Source organism: Hemicordylus capensis, chromosome 1 (assembly GCF_027244095.1).
Source record: "Hemicordylus capensis ecotype Gifberg chromosome 1, rHemCap1.1.pri, whole genome shotgun sequence".
Classification (NCBI taxonomy): Eukaryota; Metazoa; Chordata; class Lepidosauria; order Squamata; family Cordylidae; genus Hemicordylus; species Hemicordylus capensis.
Genome location: NC_069657.1, coordinates 377,612,427 through 377,635,574, shown reverse-complemented (window position 1 = coordinate 377,635,574; position 23,148 = coordinate 377,612,427). Strand labels below are relative to the sequence as shown.

The following is a 23,148-nucleotide window of genomic DNA, read 5'->3' as shown; positions in this document are numbered from 1 at the left end:
CGGTCCCTCTGAAACAGCTCTGGGGCAGAGAGAACATGGCTGGTTGTTTGTGTGAAGCAGATAGATAGCACCTTAATTTTTACAAATCAGTCACACAATTAAGATCCACCTATGTACGTATCATTTCTACACATGTATCTTGTTTCTCCTGCCCTTCTGTAAATTCTACTACTGAGAGAATATACAGGAGAAAAGATTTCTTACTGAAGCTACGTTATCAAAAGATTTCAGCTGTGGTTCAAAATATGTTGTGCTATGCAGCTACTTCCATGCATCCAAGAGGACTTTGGACACATATTTCTTGAAGAAAGGTGCCCCTTTCTACATAGCACATGGGTTCTAACAAAGAATGGGAGTAGCAGGATATGCTGTTCTCTCTCTCTCTCTCTCTCTCTCTCTCTCTCTCTCTCTCACACACACACACACACACACACACACACACTCTCTCTCTCTCTCTCTCTCTCTCTCTCCCCCACCCTGTCTGTAGGTACACCTGAAATAATTATCTGAAGCCCAGCCTTCATGTGTACAAATCATTTGGTTTGCAATGTGAAGCAATATGGAGAACAGAAGAGAGGCCACCATTTCCTCTTATTTAGCTCAATTATCTCTTTATAGGAACCAATCATTTAGTCTCAGCAAAAGCCTCTTTTTGGTGCATTGAGCAAATTATTGTTTTCCTCCTTCACAGAACAGCAGGCATCTTATAAAAAAGTGGTTGACTTCCACATGGCCTTTGTATAAATTCACTAGGGAGGTCGTCAACATACAGCTAAATGTGGTATTTAAGATTATAGTCTTTTGGGGGGAAATAGCACATCTGTTCTTGCAGCCGTGGGATTGATGGGTTCACGCTTTGAAGTGTTCATTTTCACAAGTTCTTGAAATCCTTTCTCACCTGACCCTTTGGAATAGGAAGACAGAGCTGTCACAGTGCACACAGACATCAAAGACTCCCGAGATTATTTTGGAAGTTATTTGGATGCAAGTTAAACACAAGTGTCAATTTCATTATTTTCTGCAAGCTGTTGAGCTTGATCCTGTGATATGCTGAGTGCCATCTATTTTCATATGCTCTGACAGTTTGTTAATGTATGTTAATGGAGCTAGAAGGAGGGCAGAAAATACATTACACTTAGAGCCCAGTATACGTGGAATCCTTCCAGCAAATCTCCATTCTTAACGAATTTGCTTTATGACCTATAGACCTTTTTCTATATCAGTTATCCTTCAATGCTAAGATCCATACAGGTCAGACAGTTCTCTTTGCAAGTGAAATAAATAAATAAATAGATGAGGATGAGGATGATGAACAACTTTATTTGTTAGCTACCCCATAACAAATTCTTCTCTGGGCGGCTCACAAAAGAGGATTAAAACATACTATAAAAACACATAACAGACAAAAAAGTTGAAAAGAAAATACAAAATACAACACAAAGTAGCTTAAAAACTCATTTTAAAAGTTAGTTAAAAATCAAATCAAATCTGAAAACCCGAATTAAAAAGGCCTGGGTGAACAAAACATGAAAGACCCACTCTTCTGTTAGCTCAGGGGCACTTGAACGGCCACAGTGTGTTTGTGTCCCATGATGTTCTAGTAAAAAAAAAAGAAACTTGAGATTGCATAGGAGGCACTGAACACAATTTCTCCATCTCTAGCAACTCTGGCATGGGTGGAATGTATAATAGCAGCGAATCTGGAAAGTGAACTCTGATGGTTCAGAAATCCATGGCCCATTAGATTATTATCCTAAGCCCCCTCCAAAAGATGGCCTATGTTAATAATGGATTCACTGCCACTTACCCATGTGAATGAGAGGGAATCAGCAGCAGGGAAGACTCACTAGAAATGAGTGGCCTTGTAGGCGTCACCTTTAAAACCTGGATGCTCTTCCTCAGAAACATCAGTTCTTGATGGAGTGCATGGAACTTGTAGTTCCCTATGCTTTCTGAGTGACAGATAAGAATCAGGAGGCACAGAAAACTACAGTTGCCATGCACTCTGGCGGGAAAGGCCATCCTTCAGCATGTTTAGGAGAATCCAGGTCTTAAAGAGGGTGCCAACACGGCTTCCCCTGCTTCTAGCAACCCCTCCCTAATGCCGAGCCGACTCCTCCTTTTCACAAGGAGAAGAGGACTGGGTGGCTGAATTCCCACAGGAATAATTTTTCTGACACATTTCCCCCTCTAAACATTGGCTTACACAGGGAGCTGCTGCTGGGGGAAATGCAGTGGAGATTGCTCTCCTTACTGAAAGCCTTGGAGAGGTTCCAGCTGAGCATGGATCATGCAACTGTAGACTTGGGGTGGCGGCAGCATATTTCTGCACAGGTCAGAGGCTTGTTTCTGCACAGGCTAGCTTGCAGGAAACTGCACAATACAAATTACAAATTAAGGCACTTGTCTCAGTCTGGCTGCATGAAGACTGGCTGCTTGAAACGGGGCGAAGAGCAATCGCACTGGTTCTTACCTGGCAAATAAAACCGGTAGACGAGCACTGCCGTACCCAGAGACTGAATTTCCGCTTTTTCCTCTTGCGCAACTCTCGCTCTGTGCAGGTGGCAATGAAAACTGGGTCTTCATCAATGAGAGGTTCATGGAGTACCTGTAATTGTAACAGGTAACATTACTTGAAAAGGAAACTGTATTTTGAATTCTTCTTATGCAAGTGTGGCATAGCAGAGAAAGCCTTGGGCTTTGATTTATCCCTGCTCAGCCATGAAATCTACTAAGTGATCTTGGGCCAGTTATTTCATGCCTAACCTACTTTGCAGGGTTGTTATGAAGATAAACTGGGATACTGCCCTGAGTTCTTTGAAAAGAAGGCAGGAAACAGAGAGATTAAATGGGTGTGTGTGTGTGTGTGTGTGTGTGTGTGTGTGTGTGTGTGTGTGTGTTTCTCCTCCTACTCTGCCTGTGTTGGAAAGTTAAGTGCCATCCTAAATATGATGCTGGCATCAAAACTCAATGCAAGAAAGAAGGCTATGATGGATGTCCAGAAGAAGTATTCTCCAAACACTATAGAGTATCTACACCCCAAAGCACATGGGAATACATTTATTCTGGGGAATATTAAAGACCCACTGTAGCAGGGGTAGTATATAGGAAAAATTCAATGCTCATGTCCAACTTGGGCTTAGAAGGTTCACATTATGCCTCTAATTCAATCTCCTGCAATACAATCCTTCCACTGCCTTTGCTCAGCTCCCAGTGCCCCGATTAATTATCATTAGTGAAAATGTTTTCCTTAGCACCAGTGAACTCAAGGAGTGGCTTACTTGTGAGCCTGTTCCCTCCTGAGACCACCCCCTTGGTAATTTTAATTCCCTCCAGAACTTAATCTTTGGCTGAGTTCATGTTGATGTTTGCCAGCTGTGTTCAACATCTTTAGCTATCCAACATGAAACCATCAAATGATAATTTCTAAAAACGTTACTCATTCAAAACACAGATCCATTTTTGGGAAACATCTTTTACGGCAACTAATTTATGGAAGGTGCCATGGGGCCATTATTAAAACGTTAATAGCAGGGAGGAAAGGTTTTTTTTTTTTTTAACCCCTACAAATTCACAGTATATCAATTTCTTCTTCATGGTTTTAAATCCTGATCTATAATCCACCTAACCCAAGGGTTGGGGTGGCAGCATCATCTAAGGCCAGTGATGAATGGATCCTACCAATTATTTGGGGCACTCAGATCATTTTGCTGGATGCCTTCCAGATATTTAATCAAATAACCCAGGTTTGGAATTGGATCTGTTGTGGATAGCATCTTCCCCTGTGATGCCCCAATGTGAGCCCACCCTGTCTTCCCCCTCGCTTACTGGGATGTAGCAGTGGCAGGGAGAGGTCTCAGACTGAGCACCACTGTAGAGTTTCTGCTGGGCCACAGACTATTGTGAACATGCACAGCAGTGTCTAGAAATACTGAGAATCATGGGAAATGTGACCTTTAAAATCTCCTGGTATTAAGAAGCCAGGAAATGTGATAGTAATGGCAGAAGAGGCAAGTACCAGACTGACATCCCTGCTGAGGATGACAGAAATGGAGTCCTGAAAGTATGCTCCCAAGTCTGATCCAGAGATGTCTGCCTCCAAAAATGAATATGGTTATAACACCATTCCTCTCCAGCATCATCATATCTACACACACACACACACACACACACACACACAGAGAGCTGCTGCACATCTTCATTCATACAAGACCTTAATGGCTCATAAAACATTCACAGCACCATCTGAAAGCACTTTGGCAAAATGTACGGATTAGACTCAAAAAATAAGAAATGCAGGTGTGGGGAGCTGTGCAAACTCTACTTGATAATGCAGGAAATGCAGAAGCTAGGCCAGACACTGCAAGCACCAACTTTATTTTTCCCATATTAAACAACATTATGCTATCAAAATGAATATAACCACAAGGAGCTGAACATATGGGGTTTTTAACCTAATTTCCAAAGGGAAGATGACTTACGAGATGTGTGTGTGTGTGCCCATTCTGATAATTTTGGGTTTGCTGATTGATAGAAACCAAATTCACAGCATATGGGAGACAAACCTAGCGGACCCTGACAGGTGTATTTTTCTCCAACCCACCACACTAGTTCAAGATGGTGGCCACTCAAGGTTTAGGCAACACCTCTCTTTAACCCATGTGCTGACACTCAGATACAAACCAAATTCCAAACAAACTCTCCTTGGTAAGAGCCATCATGTTAACAGAAGTGGAAAGTAGGATCCATCAGTTCTACATAGAACTATTGGTGGTGTGTATGTGTTCCCCCATTCAGAAAGGATTCAATAACTTGAAGTGACATTACTCCATCTAGGAGAGTATTGTCTATTCCAGGCCTGCTCAACTTAGCCCCCACCCAGCTGTTTTTGGACTACAACTCCCATAATACCCAGCCACATTGGACAAAAGACAGGGATTATGGGAGTTGTAGGCCAACATCTGCAGGAGGGCTGATGGCCTGGTCTACTCTGACCTGAAGCAGCTCTCCAGGATTTCAGACAGGGAGGGGTCTATGCCAGCCCCACCTGGAGATGCTGCCAGGGGTTGAGCCAGCGACCTTCTGGATGCACCCTACTGAGCTGCAGCCCTCTTCTTTGTTCTCAGGGCCAAGCCAGACATGACAACAGCAGATGTTTTGTTCAGATCCAGGTCTGTTTAAATCTAGGTTGACATTAAATCCCAACCGCATGTAAAGCAAGAAATAGGCCTCTATTTTTAGAGCAAAAGGAGCTCACAGGTGTGCACTAAACTCTAACTGACTGCTGCTTACCTTTCCACAGTCTGTAGCAATCTGTAGCCACTTTCTCCTCAGCTGAGCTTCAATGTCAGAACTGAGCTCACTGTTGGGAGAAAAACACTTGAATGACTACGCTACAGGGAGGTCAGCATGGGGAGAGTTCAGCTCTCCTCCCTCACACACCCCTTTTGCTCTAAAAATGGACACTTGCACACAGCACTTGATATGGAATTGGGGCAGATCTGGCTGCAAAGAAACAGAGGTCTGCCACCACTGTGCCTAGTTGGGACTTAAAGCTATAGCTCGCTATCACACCACTTATTTGGAGTAATTGGGAGTTATTCTACAGAAATAGCACTTACATTTATATACCGCTTTATAGCCGGAGCTCTCTAAGCGGTTTACAATGATTTAGCATATTGCCCCCAACATTCTGGGTGCTCATTTTACCGACCTCGGAAGGATGGAAGGCTGAGTCAACCTTGAGCCCCTGGTCAGGATCGAACTTGTAACCTTCTGGTTACAGGGCGGCAATTTTACCACTGCGCCACCAGGGGCTCATTGAACAATGTTGTGAGGCTTTATACATACTGCAGAACGTGCCCATTATATTTTGAATTCTTTCCCTCTTGCCAGCTCTCCTCATTACCTATTGAGAGAGTTGGCCCAAGGCTTTTTGGTGCTTGAGGCTGGAAACCCAAATGGTGCCTTACCACGGTGCTAAAAAACACCACCACAATGACTGACTATCTGCTGCTATTCCATGGTACTCCAGAACCTTCCACCAGAGGCAGGACCCTACATAGGGAACACCACCCATGTTTAAATCCCACAGAAGTTAGCAAAATCCCTTGCACCAGCCGCCAGAAGGGGCCAGGGAGGCTTTCAGGGACTGAGGTTTTCCTTCCAGAGCAGAGGAGCAGCTGCTTCGTGCCAAATGAGCAGCAGCAAAAAAACCCTTTCAATGGAAGCTTGTCAGACTGATTCTAATACGACTAGTCCCAGGAATCTGCTGGCCCCTGTGACTTCCAGTAGTCAGACATGCTACGGACTACTGACATGCTTCAGCAAAGATCACACTCAAAACCCTCTCAGTCTGGAAGCACCCTTACCTGGCAGTTGTGTTGTGAATCATTTACACATAAGGAGGAACCACAGCCAGATCCACCACCCCCCGTCTGAATTTGGAAGAAAATGAAAGCGTCCTCCCTGCAGTCAGTGAGACTGCATAGAGGAGGGGGATATGGTTGTGCAGGCTTCCTTCTTGACTGAAGGACAGCCTGCACAGCCAGTCACAGGCAGAGTTGAGGGAGGAGCTTCTTCCCTCAACCAGGGGCACACCTAGCTGATTTGGTGCCCGGACCTTCCAGCCACGAGCCTCCCACCCCGTGTGCAAGGCCACTTGAAACCTACTTTTGGAGGACCTCGCTGAACCTCCAGTTTTTTTTCTTTTACTACAGCCGCTGCACGGCTGAGGGGTGGCTACTGGGGGTGAGCGGAACAGTCCTTCTCTGCTTTCCCCGCTTTGACGGCTGTGGTGGCGGCCGGAGCAAGAGTGGGCCTTTCCACTTGGAACGTTTTCTACCAACTGCGAGGCATGCCTGTGCAGCTGAGAGATCGTCGCAAGCCCGTGAAGTCATGGACTTGTGACATCTTCTCAACTTCGCAGGTGCACCTCGTAGTTGGTATTATTATTACTAATTATTCTATTTCTATACCGCCCTTCCAAAAATGGCTCAGGGCGGTTTGCACAGAAATAATAAATAAGATGGATCCCTGTCCCCAAAGGGCTCACGATCTAAAAAGAAACACAAGATAGACACCAGCAACAGTCACTGGAGGTACTGTGCTGGGGGTGGATAGGGCCAGGTAGAAGACACTGGCCCGAGCAGACAGGTCCTGCATTGCTCTGGCCACCGCCGCCGGCGGGGCGGATAGAGGAGAGCAGAGAAGGAGTGCTCCGCTCAGCCCTGGCAGCCACCCCTCAGTTGTGCGGAGGCTGAAGGTTCAGCAGGGCAGGTTCAGGGTGGCTGCCGGAGGCCCCTTGGCCATTTGGAGGCCCCCTGGACCTTGGAGGCCGCAGACCAGGGCCCCAAGGTCCGGGGGTTAGAGCGCCTCTGCCCTCAACTCCAGTTGAAGGCTATGCAGCCTGCATTTCTGGATTTGGACTTACTACAGGCTGTGTCCAACATCATGTTGAGGTGATAAACTCACTGAAACCTGAGGGTTCAGATTGGAGTTCGAAATCTAAAACCTCGGGTTTGTTGCCATGCCAAACTCCAATTGCTCGCATTCATATGCAACGCTCATGGAATCTCTGGCCCCTTTAACTGCAGTTCTGTGTTATGAGTGAATATTATTATTATTTTACATTTATATCCCACTCTTCCTCCAAGGAGCCCAGAGCGGTGTACTACATACTTAAGTTTCTCTTTCACAACAACCCTGTGAAGTAGGTTAGGCTGAGAGAGAAGTGACTGGCCCAAAGTCACCCAGCTAGTCTCATGGCTGAATGGGGATTTGAACTCGGGTCTCCCCGGTCCTAATCCAGCACTCTAACCACTAAACCATTAGGCTAATGGCCGTAAGTATTGTAGCAAACAGGGTAAAAGAAGCAACAATTTCTAGGCCAGGAAGTAGTTGAAAATGAAGAGATAAATTTTACTTTAGCAATTCTCTTAGTAAAAGTGTTGAGGGTTCCCCACAAGATTCAAAGCAAACTGAAGGGAATCCCAGGCTTTCAGTATCACTGAGCACTTTAATTCCCACATATTCCAGACTGGATACCATATTTATTCCAGCGACAGCTTTCCTATGGTTAGCATCAACCTGAAAACCCTCTGTCTTTGCTATTCTATGTGCCGTGGTGTGAGCCACTGTTAAGTGTGGTACATTAAAAAATAAATCCCATCACGAAACTGCTGTCATGAGAACAAGTTGCCAAACCTAAAGGTCTCTAAATAATTCATCTGAAATCCGTGTTAAACCACAGCAGAAGCTGCCATTTCAGCATCTGCCAATCTGACAGCAATACTCTCCCATCAGAGAATGGAGCCAAGAGACAGATACTATTTAAAGTTGTAGTAATCCTCCAGACACGGTCAATACAGGCAAGGCTATAGCAAAACTTCTAATTTTGTACAAGGCTAATTCAAACTGTGTAAGGGTGTCAAAGAAAATCGTGGAAATGGGAATATGCAGGTAGATTTCACAGAGAGTTCTGGGTTATGCCATTTATAACTATCTATCCAATCTGGTTTTTAAGCCTTTGATCTTCAACACATTTTAAGGGCGAATCCATACATATATGCACATTATTGATTTCTTAGCACACTGGATAATTGTCACGAACACATGAACTGACATCACCAAAAAGCACTGGGCATAATTCAAATGGTCATAGCTGTGGCTTAGGTTGTTTCCACTAGCTGTTTAGCCTGGAAATGCTGTCTTTCATTCACCCATTTTTTGATGGATGAACCAGATGACATTGCCAACCCAATACTTCACATATGTTTTCTTTTAAGTTCAACTGGTACAAAACCATTTGCACAGCTTATTTAAGCAAAGTAAATACCTAAAGTCTAGGCATGTGCAGGTTGAAAGTTATCGGATCCCATTCGACTCAACAGGAAAATTGTCAGGACAGCCATCATGACCCCCAACAAAACTATCAGGTCAATCAGACTGGAGATCCAATACTTTCCTGACATTCTATCAGGATTTAAAAGTGTCCTCTTTAACTTTAAAACACCAACAAAAAGTCATCCTTCAGCTGAGAGTCGGTGCTGGCAGTTCAATTTTTATATGGTCTGCTTGACGCTTGTCAGCTGAGAAGCCCAAGGCAATAGGGACGTGCACAAAAATATTCGGGAGGTGGGGGTTCTTTAAGTCACAGGGAGGTTGCTCTTACCTCCCCCACTGCATTTCTCCCTCTGGCGCTCTCCCCAAAACTGCTGCTGTGGGGCTGCAGCATACCTTCTTGCAGCCTCGGTCAGCATCCTACTGGAAGTGGCCGACACACGTGCGTGTGTTGGCCACTTCTGGTAGGACGCTGACCGAGGCTGCAAGGAGATACACTGCAGCCCCACAGCAGTGATTTTGAGGAGAGCACCAGAGGGAGAAATGTGCTGGGAGAGGTAAGAGCACCCTCCCTGCACCTTAAAGAAACCCCCACCTCCGAACCGGCTCGCATGCTGGTCATCCAAACTGGTTTGGCGGTCTGTAAAAGGATCGCCGAACCGGTTCATGCACATCCCTACAAGACAGACCATTTAAAAATCCTCTCTGCCTTGGCACAGGGGTGATTTGACAGATTGTTGGCAGGAAGGGGCAACCCCCTGAGGAAGACCCACTGTTCCTGTGCACCCCCCTCGGAAGATTGCCTCCCTCCCACCACCCACCAATTTCCAGAAAGCAAGCTATCGAAATCACCTGGGAGCTTTCAAATCATTGGAGCACTTTTGACAGCTTGTCTTATGGAGAATGGCAGGTGGCGGGAGAGGGGCACCCACTGTTCCTATGGGTGCCCCTTGGGGAGTTGCCCCCCTCTTGCCAGATCCCCCATCCCAATTTCCAGAGGACTAGCTGTCAAAGTCTCCCCTAACTCAATGCAGAGATTTTTAAATGGCTCTGTTCTGGCTTCTGAGCTGAGAAGCAGGAACAGGACATTTCAGAGTGAAAGGGCTAGTATACCAACTCTCAGCTGAGAAGTGGTGACGAGCAGGCCATTAAAAAGTTAAATGTCCTGCATACCGACTCCCAGCTGAGAGTCTGCTGAGCTGGTCCCTAAGAGTTCCAACAGGCATATCGGAACTGGACATAATCCCAAAAGGGCAGGAGGTAGTTTAGTTGGGTTTCTGACTTTTGGGTCTCCCTCTTGTAGTTTTTGGAATTAATACCTATTGGAACCATCCAACTGCACAGGCCTGCTGAAGTCCCTAAATGCCAGTAAACTGTTTTGTTTGGTCTACTGAACCACCACTACCACCAATTTAAGTTTGCAACCCAGAGGTGGTGGCAGAAATCATTGAAACAACTTCGAATTAGTTACAAAAGTAGTTTCAATTAGTTTTACTAAAATGTAGGTAACTAGTAGTTAAAACAATTTTTAGGCAGTACTTAACCATGGTAGTTAAAACTAAAATAGTTGATAACTACTTAATAAGATACTATTGTCAATCCCAGCTCTCTAGTGAGAGTACCTCTATAGCCCAATTCAGACATTATGCTGTACATGCATACAAGTGTTTGTACACCTGTAAATTTTTGTTCGACTGATTGTACATGAGTTCATTTTTAAAGTGAACCTGGTTCACTTTAGATGAGCCCCCTCAGATACAGGATGCAGATAAGAAGTGTACTACTGTAGGTGCATTGAACATAATATATAAGCATACAGATCTGTATGCATATACTGAACACAGATTGTACATGCACTGAATGTGCAGATAAGGACTTTTAATACAGGGATTTCAAAATGCATATTTCTCATATGCACACATTATGATTTTAGGTGTACATCTAAAACTTCATGGGTGCACACCTGGAAAGGTGTCTCAGATGATCCATTTTTCTTTTGTACCAGGAGCTTCTAATACAAAATGACCTCTGGTAGAGTGTGGAGTAAGCTTCGATTTTCCACATCCAAGTATTTAACTCTCACCTGGGTTTGAGAAGGCTTAAAGGCAGAATCAAAGCTATGTTGCAGAGAGTCTAGAAAGGGCTGGATTTTGTAGAGGCCGTGTGTAGTCTGACTGGAACGGAAGGCCACAACATGGAAGTACTTGAGGATCTTCTCAAATCTTGGCTGAGTCATGATCAGTGCTATGCTCTTGTTGCTATAGAAACCACTACTCCAGATGCTGAGGACAGACTCGCAGTGGTGAGTGCTTGTGGATATCATATACGCAAGGAAAGCCTTAATTTCAGTCAGGGTGACATCCATCCAGGCATCATCACTCCCAAACCGCTCCTGGTACTTCTTGGCATACATATTTGTTTGCACCACCATGTTCTTTAGTACATTGTCGGGGACAAAGAGTTGGAAGAAGTCCATGGCACTGGCAGTTGGTGGCATTTTGCGGGTTGGGCCTAGAAGGCAATAATAATAATAATATTAAGCTCATTTCTCTTCCTGTTCATTACGCTAATTAGGTAGCTGATAATAATAGAATGATTCTAGTTAGGTCACCCAGGCTATCCCACTCAGATGCAGGAGTGTTGCCTTCCTACAGTACAAGTCACAATCAATAGTCAAAGCACTAGGTCACTAGCTCCACTCCATGCTCAAATTAAAATACTGCACCAAGAAAATTTGTAATTAATTTTTTAAATTTATTTTACATTTATATCCCGCTCCTCCTCCAAGGAGTCCAGAGCGGTGTACTACATACTTAAGTTTCTCCTCACAACAACCCTGTGAAGTAGGTTAGGCTGAGAGAGAAGTGACTGGCCCAGAGTCACCCAGCTAGTCTCATGGCTGAATGAGGATTTGAACTCGGGTCTCCCCGGTCCTAGTCCAGCACTCTGACCACTACACCACGCTGGCTCTTGTAATGAGGGGTAATGCATGACCCCTATAAATCATGCCGATTTGCATTATTTTGTCTCATATGCAGTAGGAATGTGCACGAACATGTTCGAGAGGCCGGTGTGTGTGTTTTAAGGCATAGGGAGGGTGCTTGTACCTCCTTCGCTCCCCCCAAAATTGCTGCTGTGGGGCTGCCGAATACCTCCTTGCAGCCCCGGTCAGCATCCTACTGGAAGTGGCTGGCGTGCACACGTCAGCCACTTCCAGTAGGACGCTGACTGGGGCTGCAAGGAGGTACACTGCAGCCCCGCCACAGCGATTTTGGGGAGAGTGCCGGAGGGGAAAATGTGGCAGGGGAGGTTAGAGCACCCTCCCTTTGCCTTAAAGAACCCCCCCCCACCTCCAAACCAGCTCAAACACTGGACATCTGAACCAATTCGACTGTCCATAAAAGGACCGGTTCGTGCCCATCCCTAACATGCAATGCAATCCTATACATGTTTACTTGGAAGTAAGGTCCAGTAGGCAACTTCCAGACTAGTTAGTCATAAGTATGTACACACCACTGAAGTCCATTAGACAAGGTAGTCATTACTAGCTTAAATCCTATTAATTTCAATGGGACTCAGTCATGAACAACGTCGTTTGGATGTTGCCTGCTGTCTTCAATGGTCTAGATCAATATTGTCTCTACACTGACTGATGGCAGCTTTCCGGGATTTGAGAGAGGTATTTTCCAGTCCTCCTTGGAGATGTCAGGGGTTGAACTTGGGACCTTCTGCATACAATGCATGTGCTTTGTCTCTGAGCTATGACTCTTCACCTGTTTTGCATTGTTTGCTTTGGGTTTCTAGTAAGAAGGAGGAGAATGAAGCCATGCAAGCACTGAAGCCCTTCCTCCTGTTACTAGAAATCTTGTTTACCACCCATTTGGCCTCTGAAATTTCCACATACATTTCCCACCCTTTTCAGTCTTTTCAGTCATAAGGACTAGAAACTTTCTTTAGAAAAAGAAAGTCAATATTTTTGAGATGCTTAGGTGTCAGGTGCGACATCTTTTGGATTCCCCTGGATCACAACACTATCTACCTCACACTCTTGTTTTAAAAGATCTCAGGGGAGATTCACAGGAATTGGGGTCAACACTTACTTGCTGCCCAAAGCCATCTGGCATGGCCACGGAAAAGCAGCATAGTACAAACTCCACCATGGTCCCAGAAGAGCCATTTCTATCAAGAATTTCCAGCATATCAGTGTCTCTTATCACTCGTACATTGCCATTTGAAATGATGCAGTTTTGTAGGTCTGCATATCTATGAAAGTAAGCTGCATTTCTTTCTCTTAGACAAAACAGGCTGAATAAAGTTTCCCAAGGCAGGACATTTGTATTGTTCCCCAAGTTCACAGTTCATAGCTGTGAACTATGCGACTCTGCTGTATTCCTTATGTTTGGTAATACCTAGTCTGCAACTCATTATGAATTATTGAATTACTTCTACTTACCTACAATAATAGCAATAGCACTTAGCAATAACACTTACATTTATATACCGCTCTATAGCCGGAGCTCTCTAAGCGGTTTACAATGATTTTAGCATATTGCCCCCAACATTCTGGGTACTCATTTTACCGACCTCGGAAGGATGGAAGGCTGAGTCAACCTTGAGCCCCTTGGTCAGGATCGAACTTGTAACCTTCTGGTTACAGGGCGGCAGTTTTACCACTGCGCCACCAGGGGCTCAATATCCCCAAAAGAAGTGTTTCTTACCTAATAAATAGAAGGGCACAATTCATCCTATGGAAGGGGATCAGCATAAAGCTCAGTAGAAGCCTTGCCTCTCTCTGCCCCTGCTTTGAATCTATGGGTATGGTGTGTGTGTGTGTATTGTGCCCCAAATTTACTGGGGAAAATTGCATGCCCTGCTTGAGCCTTTAAGATAGAGCAGGCTACAGAGCAATTCAAATATATTAAACAAAAATATTTTGTCATGCTTGGGTTTGTTGTGGTATTGGCTATTGCATATTTCGTTTCAGACTACTGAGGTTTTTTGAATGCTGGTGTTTTTGTTTTGTTCCACAACTTTTTATAGTAGGTTTCTTGTACTTCATTATAGTTATGAGCTGATGGAAGGCTGGTATCATGTTGCACTTTTTATTATTATTTTCTTTTAAAAGTAAAAGTAAAGTGTGCCGTAAAGTTGATTTCAACTCCTGGCGCCCACAGAGCCCTGTGGTTTTCTTTTGCTAGAATACAGGAGGGGTTTACCATTGCCTCCTCCTGCACAGTATGAGATGATGCCTTTCAGCACCTTCCTATATCGCTGCTACCCGATATAGGTGTTTCCCTTAAGTGGTAACATTTGGTAGCTGTGAACTATGCAACTCTGCTGTATATCTTATGTTTATGTATATCTTATGTTTGGTAATACCTACTCTGCAACTTAATATGAATTATCGGATGAACAGGTCTTTTGTTTTTATGAATTATCGGATGAACAGTTATTTTGTTTTTGTAATGGGTCAGTGTGGACCTTGCTGTTTCTTAAAAGAGAAAATGGGCGGGGGGTGGGGGCTGAACAGAAGAGGAACAAACAAGAGGCAATGTTTCAGCATGCCCAATATATGCATCTCAAAATGCAGAGATACATATGGTAAAGGTAAAGTGTGCTGTCAAGTTGATGTTGACTCCTGGCAACCACAGAGCCCTGTGGTTGTCTTTGGAGGGGTTTACCATTGCCATCTCCCACTGAGTATGAGACGATGCCTTTCAGGATCTTCCTATATCGCTGCTGCCCAATATAGGTGTTTCCCATAGTCTGGGAAACATACCAGCGGGGATTTGAACCAGGAACCTCTGGCTTGCTAGGCAAGTCATTTCCCTGATACATATACTATATGTGTTTTTGAGTCAGACTGTATTCAGTTACCTCGCATATTGCTGAAATATATCTTCTGGTCAATCTTTTTAAAAGATTGAACTTGCAAACATTTTCTCCCCTAAAACCATTCGAAAGAGTTCCAAGTTCTCCCCCTGCCACCTCTCTCTCTCTCTCTCTCTCTCTCTCTCTCCCCCCCCTCCCCTCTCTCATACAAACACACTGCTCCCCGCCAAAGAGGGCCAGTTATGAAGTAAGCATTGAAAGGCTGTTTCCAATTAGAGTCTCTGAAGCTTTAATTTCAGGAATGGACATGACAGGAGTCTAGTCCAGTATGCCTGCACTCTCTGTACGCTGTGTTCTGGCTCTGATAAGCACGAGTGCTGCCGTTTACTGCAGAACAAGTATTGCTAAATCCAGCATCCAAAGGGGTGGGAGTGGGCAGGGGGAGAACAAGCTGCATGTACAATCTGCTAACCAGCATAGTAGAGAGAGAGTGTGTTCACAAGCTATCATAATCAATACAATCTTTATCTGTTCTGCAAATAATAGCCTAAAAAGTTGTTTTTTAAGAGATGTGCAAAATGATTCATTCAAATAAATTCAAGCTCGAAATTGGCTGTTTTGAGTGATTCAGACTCGAAATGAAACACCCTTAAAATAAAGAGTGTGTTTTGAGTTTGAATCAAAATGACCCTGATTTGAGCTAAAATAGATGAGGAACCCGGGCCAGGCAGACACTCAACAGCTGCAGGGAGGGCAGGTGGGCACCAAGTCAAGGACCCACCCACCAAATCAAAAAAGAAAAAACTGGGGTGGGGCAAGAAACACCAGGGAAACAGAGAGAGCTTGGGCAGGCTGGGCACCAGACAAAAGTCACAGATCACCAGCCTGGGGGTGCGGGGAGAAAAGGCAGACCAATCCAGGCAGGCAAACATACAGCAGCAAAGAGGCTGCGGCAGAAGGAAAAACAAACACTCAGCACAACACCCAGTTATTGAAGCCACTGGGGGCTGCCTACATGCAAAAAGAAGAAGAAATCCAAATAAGAGGGGGAAATCAAAAAGCAACACCCAGTTAAAGCCACTGAGCTCTTGTACCCGCCAAGCAGCATCCAGAGTGAGAGGTTGTTCTCCATGGTCCCATCACACATGCATGGATGCTGACTTGGTGGAGGAGAAGCTGGTCTTCCTGAAGGCCAACCTCCCCCTGCTGGGCTATCCAAAGCTGGACATGGAGTGTGAGTGACTCATGGCCACCCCCACCCACTGCAACACCACTGGCAGATCGCCCCACCCTGGCCAACCCCAAATCAGATGTGTCTGCTGACACATGCACACCACCACCATTGCCAATGATAAGATGATGGACTGGTGCCCTGACGCATATGTCAGGCTGTCAAATGGGGCCCAACACCAATCTGAGGTCATGGTGTTATCCAGACACAGGCAGGCAGGCAGGGATGTATGCTGGAGAAGAAAGAAGAGTTCTTTTCATGGTAAGCATCTAATAGCTTTGTTTCTTGTCAGACAATTGGCCCATTATTGTGTAGGTTATTTTTCCTCAGCAATGAGTATAATATGCTGTGCTATTGCTCCTTGTAACTATTTGGTTTTGCTGCATCTCAGACTGAGGAATACAGAACTTGGGTGCATTCCTTCCTTGAGTTGTGGTTTGCTTTGTGAGCTAGTGTTGTGGAAAGAAATGGATGGATAGTGACAGCTCAGCTCCCTCTCTCCTTTCTGAAGTATTTTCTGGTAAATGCTGTGAGAAGAATTCCATGTCTAGACTAACTTGGAACCTAGGAAGCTGCCATATCAGACCATTGGTCCATCTGGCTCAGTATTGTCTACACAGCCTGGCAGCGGCTTCTCCAAGGTTGCAGGCAGGAATCTCCCTCAGCCCTATCTTGGAGATGCAAGGGAGGAAACTTAGAACCTAGATGCTCTTCCCAGAACAGCTCCATCCTCTAAGGGGAATATCTTAGAGTGCTCATACATGTCTCCCATTCATATGCAACCAGGTCAGACCCTGCTTAGCTAAGGAGACAAGTCATGCTTCCTACCCCAAGGCCAGCTCTCCTAACAGTTAGTAACTTATTACTGTTACTACTAGTAATAACTACTGTTACTAACTTGTTACTCACTGCGCTGGTCTGCTCTGCAATCTGCATTCTGAACTGCAAAGTGTACTCACTCAATCAAAATGTGGCTGAAGACATTGCTATAGTTGAGCTTATGGCTATGTTTGCTGCTGAGTAAGGGTGCTGCTGTGGCAACTGTTACAGCAGTGCAGGCACTGTGGCTGGCAGTGGATTCTGGGTCAGTGGTTCTTTTTTGGCCATTTTTGGACTGTGTTTGAAAAAAATGTGTGTTCTATTTTGGGAGGGACAGATTCAATTTAATTATGTGCTTCTAATCTGCAAGGTTAGGATAAAAAACGCCATACCACCCAACCCACTTTGGTTTCCCTAGGAGCTAGCCATGAGGAACAATGGGCTGTTTTGTGTTTCCCCATTGTTCCCTATGGCTGAATCACTCAAATCAATTTGAGGTTGATTCATCAAAACAGCTGGCTTGGGCTGCTGTTTTGACAAATCGATTCAAGGATTTTGCTCTTCGTTTCAAGCTCAAAACGAATCACAAAATCCTTCTCGTGCACACCCCTCTTGCTTTGGTCATCAGTGGGGCAAGATACTTTTGCTCAGCATCCCAGCTCTTGTCAGATCCTACAATTATGACACTGCAGAATTGCAATGATGTAGACAACACCTTGTCTTCATTGTTGCAATGATAAACATGGAAATATAAAGAGTTGGGGTGTGCAGAGCAGTTTCTATTTGAACCTAGTTCAACAGACTGGTTTGACCGGTTCGGACTTCAACCAGACTGGACCCCCCTAAAGTGGTGCTGGTCTGAGTTCAAGCTGAAAGGGGAGAACCCTGCCAGCCTTAAAAAAAACCTACTAATGCGGGCAGCAAGAGGGCACCTCGTTATTGAAGGCAGTTGCTCTCGAGTTGTGTGCCCGAGAGCGAGGGAGCCGCTGGCTGCTGCTGTGGCCTGCGCTGCACATGCTGGTGCTAGCTGCCGGCCCACCCCTGTCCGGACCATGCGTGCCTCTCTCTCTCCTCCTCCTCCTCCCAATATCATACAGTGCCAGCAGCCATGTTTGCCTGCCTGCTGGGTGGGCTGGGGGAGCTTCTCCTCCTCCGATGCCCCCCATGACCCACCATCACAGGGCTCCCTCCCACTGTTCCCAGCCACCCGCCCCCTCCTCGAGCAGGCCCTGGTGTGGCCCCCATATTAGGGACTCTCAGAGGAGGAGAGAGAGGCACGTACGGTCCAGACGGGAGTGGGCTGGCAGCTAGCACCAGTATGCGCAGTGCAGGCCGCAGCAGCAGCCGGCAGCTCCCTCGCTCTCAGGCACACGACTCAAGAGCAGCAGTAGGGAATGCCACACGGCATCTCCCTGCTGCTGCACCCCACTGAAGCCCGGAATCTGCTGCCCCCCACCCTCCCAGGTCCTGCGGCGCGCTCCCAGTCTCTCTCGCCTAACGCCAGCCAGAAAAGGTTAAGAGTAGGCTCACCACCGCCACGCCACCGCCGCTTCTCCCACATTCCCAAGTAACTGTCTGTTGGGGTGGTGTGGGGAGTTCACCCGCCCACCGCCCCCACCCCCTGAGCCAAGACTGAGGGGAAAAACCCTGAGCCCCAAGAAGAAGCCAGCCGCAACCACCCTCCTCCCCCCACAAAGCGAACATTAAACATAAAATAAAAAACAGCAGATCTTCAAACACACACTGTCCGTGAACACTCGGCTAGGGGGAAACGTAAAGGGCAGCAGGCTCTCTGCAACCATTTCCAACCCTCCTGCCCCCCAGTAAATTTAATTAAAAGAAAAGATTTTTTTAAAAACAACAACAACAACAAAACACACACACTTACTGGATGCTGGCTGCACACTTTATTTTGAAGTGACCATGGCACAAACTAACAACGAAGTCGATGAATGAATGGATTCTTCTCCAGGTCAGGAAAGCACGCAGCCTGAGCAGAGAGACTTAGCAGAAGCCGCGTACAGTGTGTGTGATGGTGACGTGCAGCACTGGCGGAGATCTCGTACTGCGCAAGCACGAAGGGGTGGGGCCGGGGGGTAGTGCCCAGCCAGCCACAGCAGCCAATGATGAGCAAAGCAGCAGCAGGCAGCACCGCTTCGCCCCGCCGAGTCGCGGTGACGCTTGAATCTCATCGGGGCGCCAAAAAAAGAAGCTAAAATTGGGGGGGGGCAGCCAGCGGCAATTTTGCGCCCCTCCCCAGGTGGCTCCCAGGGCACGTGCCCTGCCTGCCTCCCTCTGGTTACGCCTCTGCAACCTAGTCTCCATTTCTAACTGCACATATTCCAGTTTTCTAGGGAACAAATCCTATTGCTCAAATAATATCAGAGGGAAGGCAGATGCCTGTGTGTCAGACTCCTAGTTTACTGGACTCTGTCTGGACAAAGCTACTGTCAGCCCTGCCTAGCTCCCAATAGAGAGGATTAAGGCACACACCTATGTATTCCTGGATTGTGCTTAGAAGCTGTAAGAATGTATTATATTGTGTTTTTGCTCCAATGATGTAGAAATCAGTTTGAAACTTTATCTCCATGAGAAAGCCAAAACCATCTTCATTTTGCAAACTTGCTTAGTGCATGTTCCCATTTCTATTTCTAACTCTCACCCTCTTTGAAGCTGGAAACTGATGAATTCAATGTAGTATGACAAAAGTATCCTTAGTGAGCATGTGCGCACAAACACAAGCATCCCTCATGATCACACTGTGATCTCTAGTCAAACAGGTTTGTCACATGCTAGTAAAAACTTGTTTACCAAAGGTGGCAGCATATACATCACCGGCAAGGATTCCTTCCTCATATCACCTTTAACACTCTGAAAAAGACATCATCTGATTCCAACCTTGTGTAAGGAGAGCTGGACCATTTGCCATAGTAGATCTCATGCCTCTACTCAAGATCACCGATGCAGACAACAAAATAATGAATATTCTCAAGTTTAAACGTGAATGTTCCATGGGACTCTTACAATGTGTGTGTGTCACACTGCAAGAACTCACCACTGCACACATCATGTGCTGCAAGGGATTCTAAAAGGCTTTCTTAACATCACTTGGGAATGCATCCTTTGTTGAAGCTAAATATGCTGAATCTGTAGCATGACAGTGAGACGATGGAGTTTTACACACACACACACACACACACACACACACACACACACACACACCTCTTTTTAAAAAAATGCAATGTAATAAGAAGCAATGGCAGGGGGTGGGAGGAATCAATCTGTCTTTCCAGGAAGGGGGAGAAATCTTATTAGACTGTTCAAATCTTCCTGCAATGACTGTAGTCTTTGCGTCATCAGAACCAGGAATGCGGGGACATCTGCCTCTGTCCCTCTTTATCTCTGCCATTTGAGACTCACCATGGCCGACACTTTGATGCTCTGTTAGCTAGAGTGTTCTCTTCAATAATAGCCCCACCAATTCCCCTTTTCTTAAAAAAAAAATCCTACACATGCACTACATTGCACATTAGGGCAACTCAATAGTGAAGCTACAGAAACTAATGCATAATGTGTTAATAGCTTTTGAAGACATGTTAAGAACCACCAACAGATTCGTAATGGCTGCTGAATGGGCAATACAATGCAAGATGGAACTGAAGGACCCAAACAATGTTCCTTTAATTGGTGTTTCACTATAGATCCACTACAAAGCATAAAGTAAGTACTCAAATACATTTTATTTCTGATGTGGATGTGCTCCCCACCCCCCACCCCACCATTTTGAACATGTGCATTCTCCGCAGAAAATAAAAGGCACCCATGCAGAAGAACACGGCTCAATTCAGTCCAGCATGAATTCTTGGTTCCCAAGTGCTCAGCAGGGGATAGAAAAGGGCAACAATAAATGCCACTCGAGCCAATATTTCTGTTGACGTAGTCAGACTTAGTTATTCCCTAGCATGAAATAGTAGACAATCACTTCATCAGAAGGGACATGAAATGAATGTGACATTAGTCTTCAACCAGGGGACCACACTAGCAGTGTCTCAATCATCTTTTGGAGGGAGGAGACGACTAGGCTAAAGAAAGATGGACAGGGGAAGGAGAAAGGAAGGAAAAAGAACGAGGGGAGGGGGAAGTGTTGTACATATAGGTTGCTTCTGCACCAGCTCCTTTCTCTGAAATAGCTATATTCATTCACACTCTCTCTCCCTCCCTACCTCCCCCCCTCTCTCTCACACACATTTATCTATTTTTTTTAAAACAGAGCATCCACATGTCATTGAATTGTTGCATTACAGTGCTTTCAATGTTGTGTGTGTGTGTGTGTGTGTGTGTGTGTGTGTGTGTGTGTGTGTATAAAGACCTGATTTGTAGCACACACACAAAAATGCTACAAAATGCAATTGCTTGCAACTCTGTTTTGTGTGCATAGCCAAAGCATTATTAGGACAATTTAAGAGGAACTGTTCCTTTAAATGGAAAGCTTCTTGTTTGTCATTTCAGCACATTCTTACTTCCCAGATCAGAACAGCTGGGGGAGTCATGTTGAATTGCTCCTTAACAGTCTCTTATCTAGTCAACTTTGATTTCCAGTGGAGATTGGTGGTGGTCTAAAGTTACTGGTTTATTTATGTTAAAGTTGTTGTCTTTTCTCTTTTGTGATGAAATGCCACTGTTCCACCATAAAATAAAGAGAAGAGAAAATAATAAAATGCAGGTGGCCCTTGTTATTCAGGGATGTTCCATTCTCGTTGATAGGCACAAATACAGAAGCCACAAGTAATAAAACCTTGAGTCAATGGGAATTGGGAGATTCGGTTCCTAATTTTTTTTTAAGAGACAGTATGTCATTTTCCAGGTCTCCAGCAATGCCCCCCCCAAAACAGATTGAATACACACACACACACAATTTTAAGAGCCACAAAATGGTTCTCTGCTGGAAAATGGTGTCCAGAAATGATCTCAGAAGTCATTTCTGGCCACTCAAAACCACGGATAATCAAATTTTTCTATTTTCTACCTGTGGAAAATGAAACTGGGTCTCTAAAACCCAGTCGTGGATACATGAAACTGTGGCTACGGAGTCTGCAGATGAGGGCCACCTATAGTAATTTAACACACACACACATACATATTCCCACAGGAAATCAGTGCTGACAATAATGTTGATACTGGTTTGTCTGGTGGCAACTTGGAACCGGGCCTTCTCTGTGGCTGCTCCTGGCCTGTAGAAAGCACACCCAGCAGATATCTGTAGTTTGGGCTCGCAGGCCTTCAAGAGAGCCCTAAAAACTTACTTGCTTGGCCTGGCCTTTCAAGGTTTTTTTAACTGTTCTTCAATATTTTAAGTTGGTTTTAAATGGTTCTGAAGTGTTTTAGATTTGTTTTTATATTGTCTTAAGTAGTTGGTTTTAAATGGTGTTTGCTTTTATTTTTTACTTGTTGTGCACTGCCCAGAGCTGTTGGACGGGGTGGTATAAAAATGTAACAAACAAAACCAACAAACAAGGGGCAATTCAGGAGCAATTCAGCATCAGTACTCCAATCAAACAAATAGGGAATAAATAAAGTAGGCTGATCGATCTTTCAAATAAGAGACTTTCAACTAGTACTGGTGAATGGAGTTTACTCATTAGTAAAGTCATGGAGAATGGCATCACCAAATAATGAAGCTATTCCCACGATCACTAGAAACTGGGCTAAGGGAGCCCAGCCCAGTTTCTAGTGATCGTCAGAATCACTGGGCTTACAGGGGTTGGGGCGCCACACAGCAGCACTCCCCTTCCCTGACCACCAGAGCTCCCACAGGAGTGACCAAGCAAAGCCCTCTCTCCCCACCAAACCCCTTGAGAGTCTACACCCTGGTTGTGTGTAGAGCCTTAATATAATGCTACAGCAAGTGCTATGTGGAACCTTTATTTTAAATTCAATTTGCAGAATACAGAGTCATAGTGTGGAAGCAACCATACGAAAGAGCAACAACATGGAAGATATAAGAAGAGAAATTAAGTTAGTCCCTTGTTGTAGGTTATGTTTAAAGAAGGCCTTGGTTTGGTAAAAGTTAAGGGCCACTGGCACACAGCATTAACTATGTATTTTTATATCCTAATATACAATTACCCACCTTAAGTGGCGCAGCAGGGAAATGCATGACTAACAAGCAGAAGGTTGCCAATTCGAATCCCTGCTGGTACTATATCGGGCAGCAATGATATAGGAAGATGCTGAAAGGTATCATCTCATACTGCATGGGAGGAGGCAATGGTCAACCCCTCCTGTATCCTACCAAAGAAAACCACAGGGCTCTGTGGGAGCCAGGAGTCGAAATCAACTTGACGGCACACTTTACCTTTAATATGCAATTGCTTATAAAGACAGGTTGTACTATCAGTGTCAATTTCCTTCATGATAGGAATCAC

The 23,148-nt window shown here is 45.1% G+C and overlaps 1 protein-coding gene across 2 annotated transcripts in view; it reads right to left on the bottom strand.

Annotated features, from left to right (window-relative positions):
• The window catches only part of PGBD5 (piggyBac transposable element derived 5), a 118,589-nt gene that overhangs the window by 35,209 nt on the left and 60,232 nt on the right, over positions 1-23,148 (bottom strand). For both annotated transcript variants that reach the window (XM_053298303.1, XM_053298293.1), the window contains exons 2-3: positions 10,925-11,352; positions 2,474-2,608 (exon numbers count right to left, since the gene is read on the bottom strand). In XM_053298303.1, the coding sequence (XP_053154278.1) occupies positions 2,474-2,608; positions 10,925-11,352 (563 nt within the window). The remainder of the gene's footprint in view (positions 1-2,473; positions 2,609-10,924; positions 11,353-23,148) is intronic.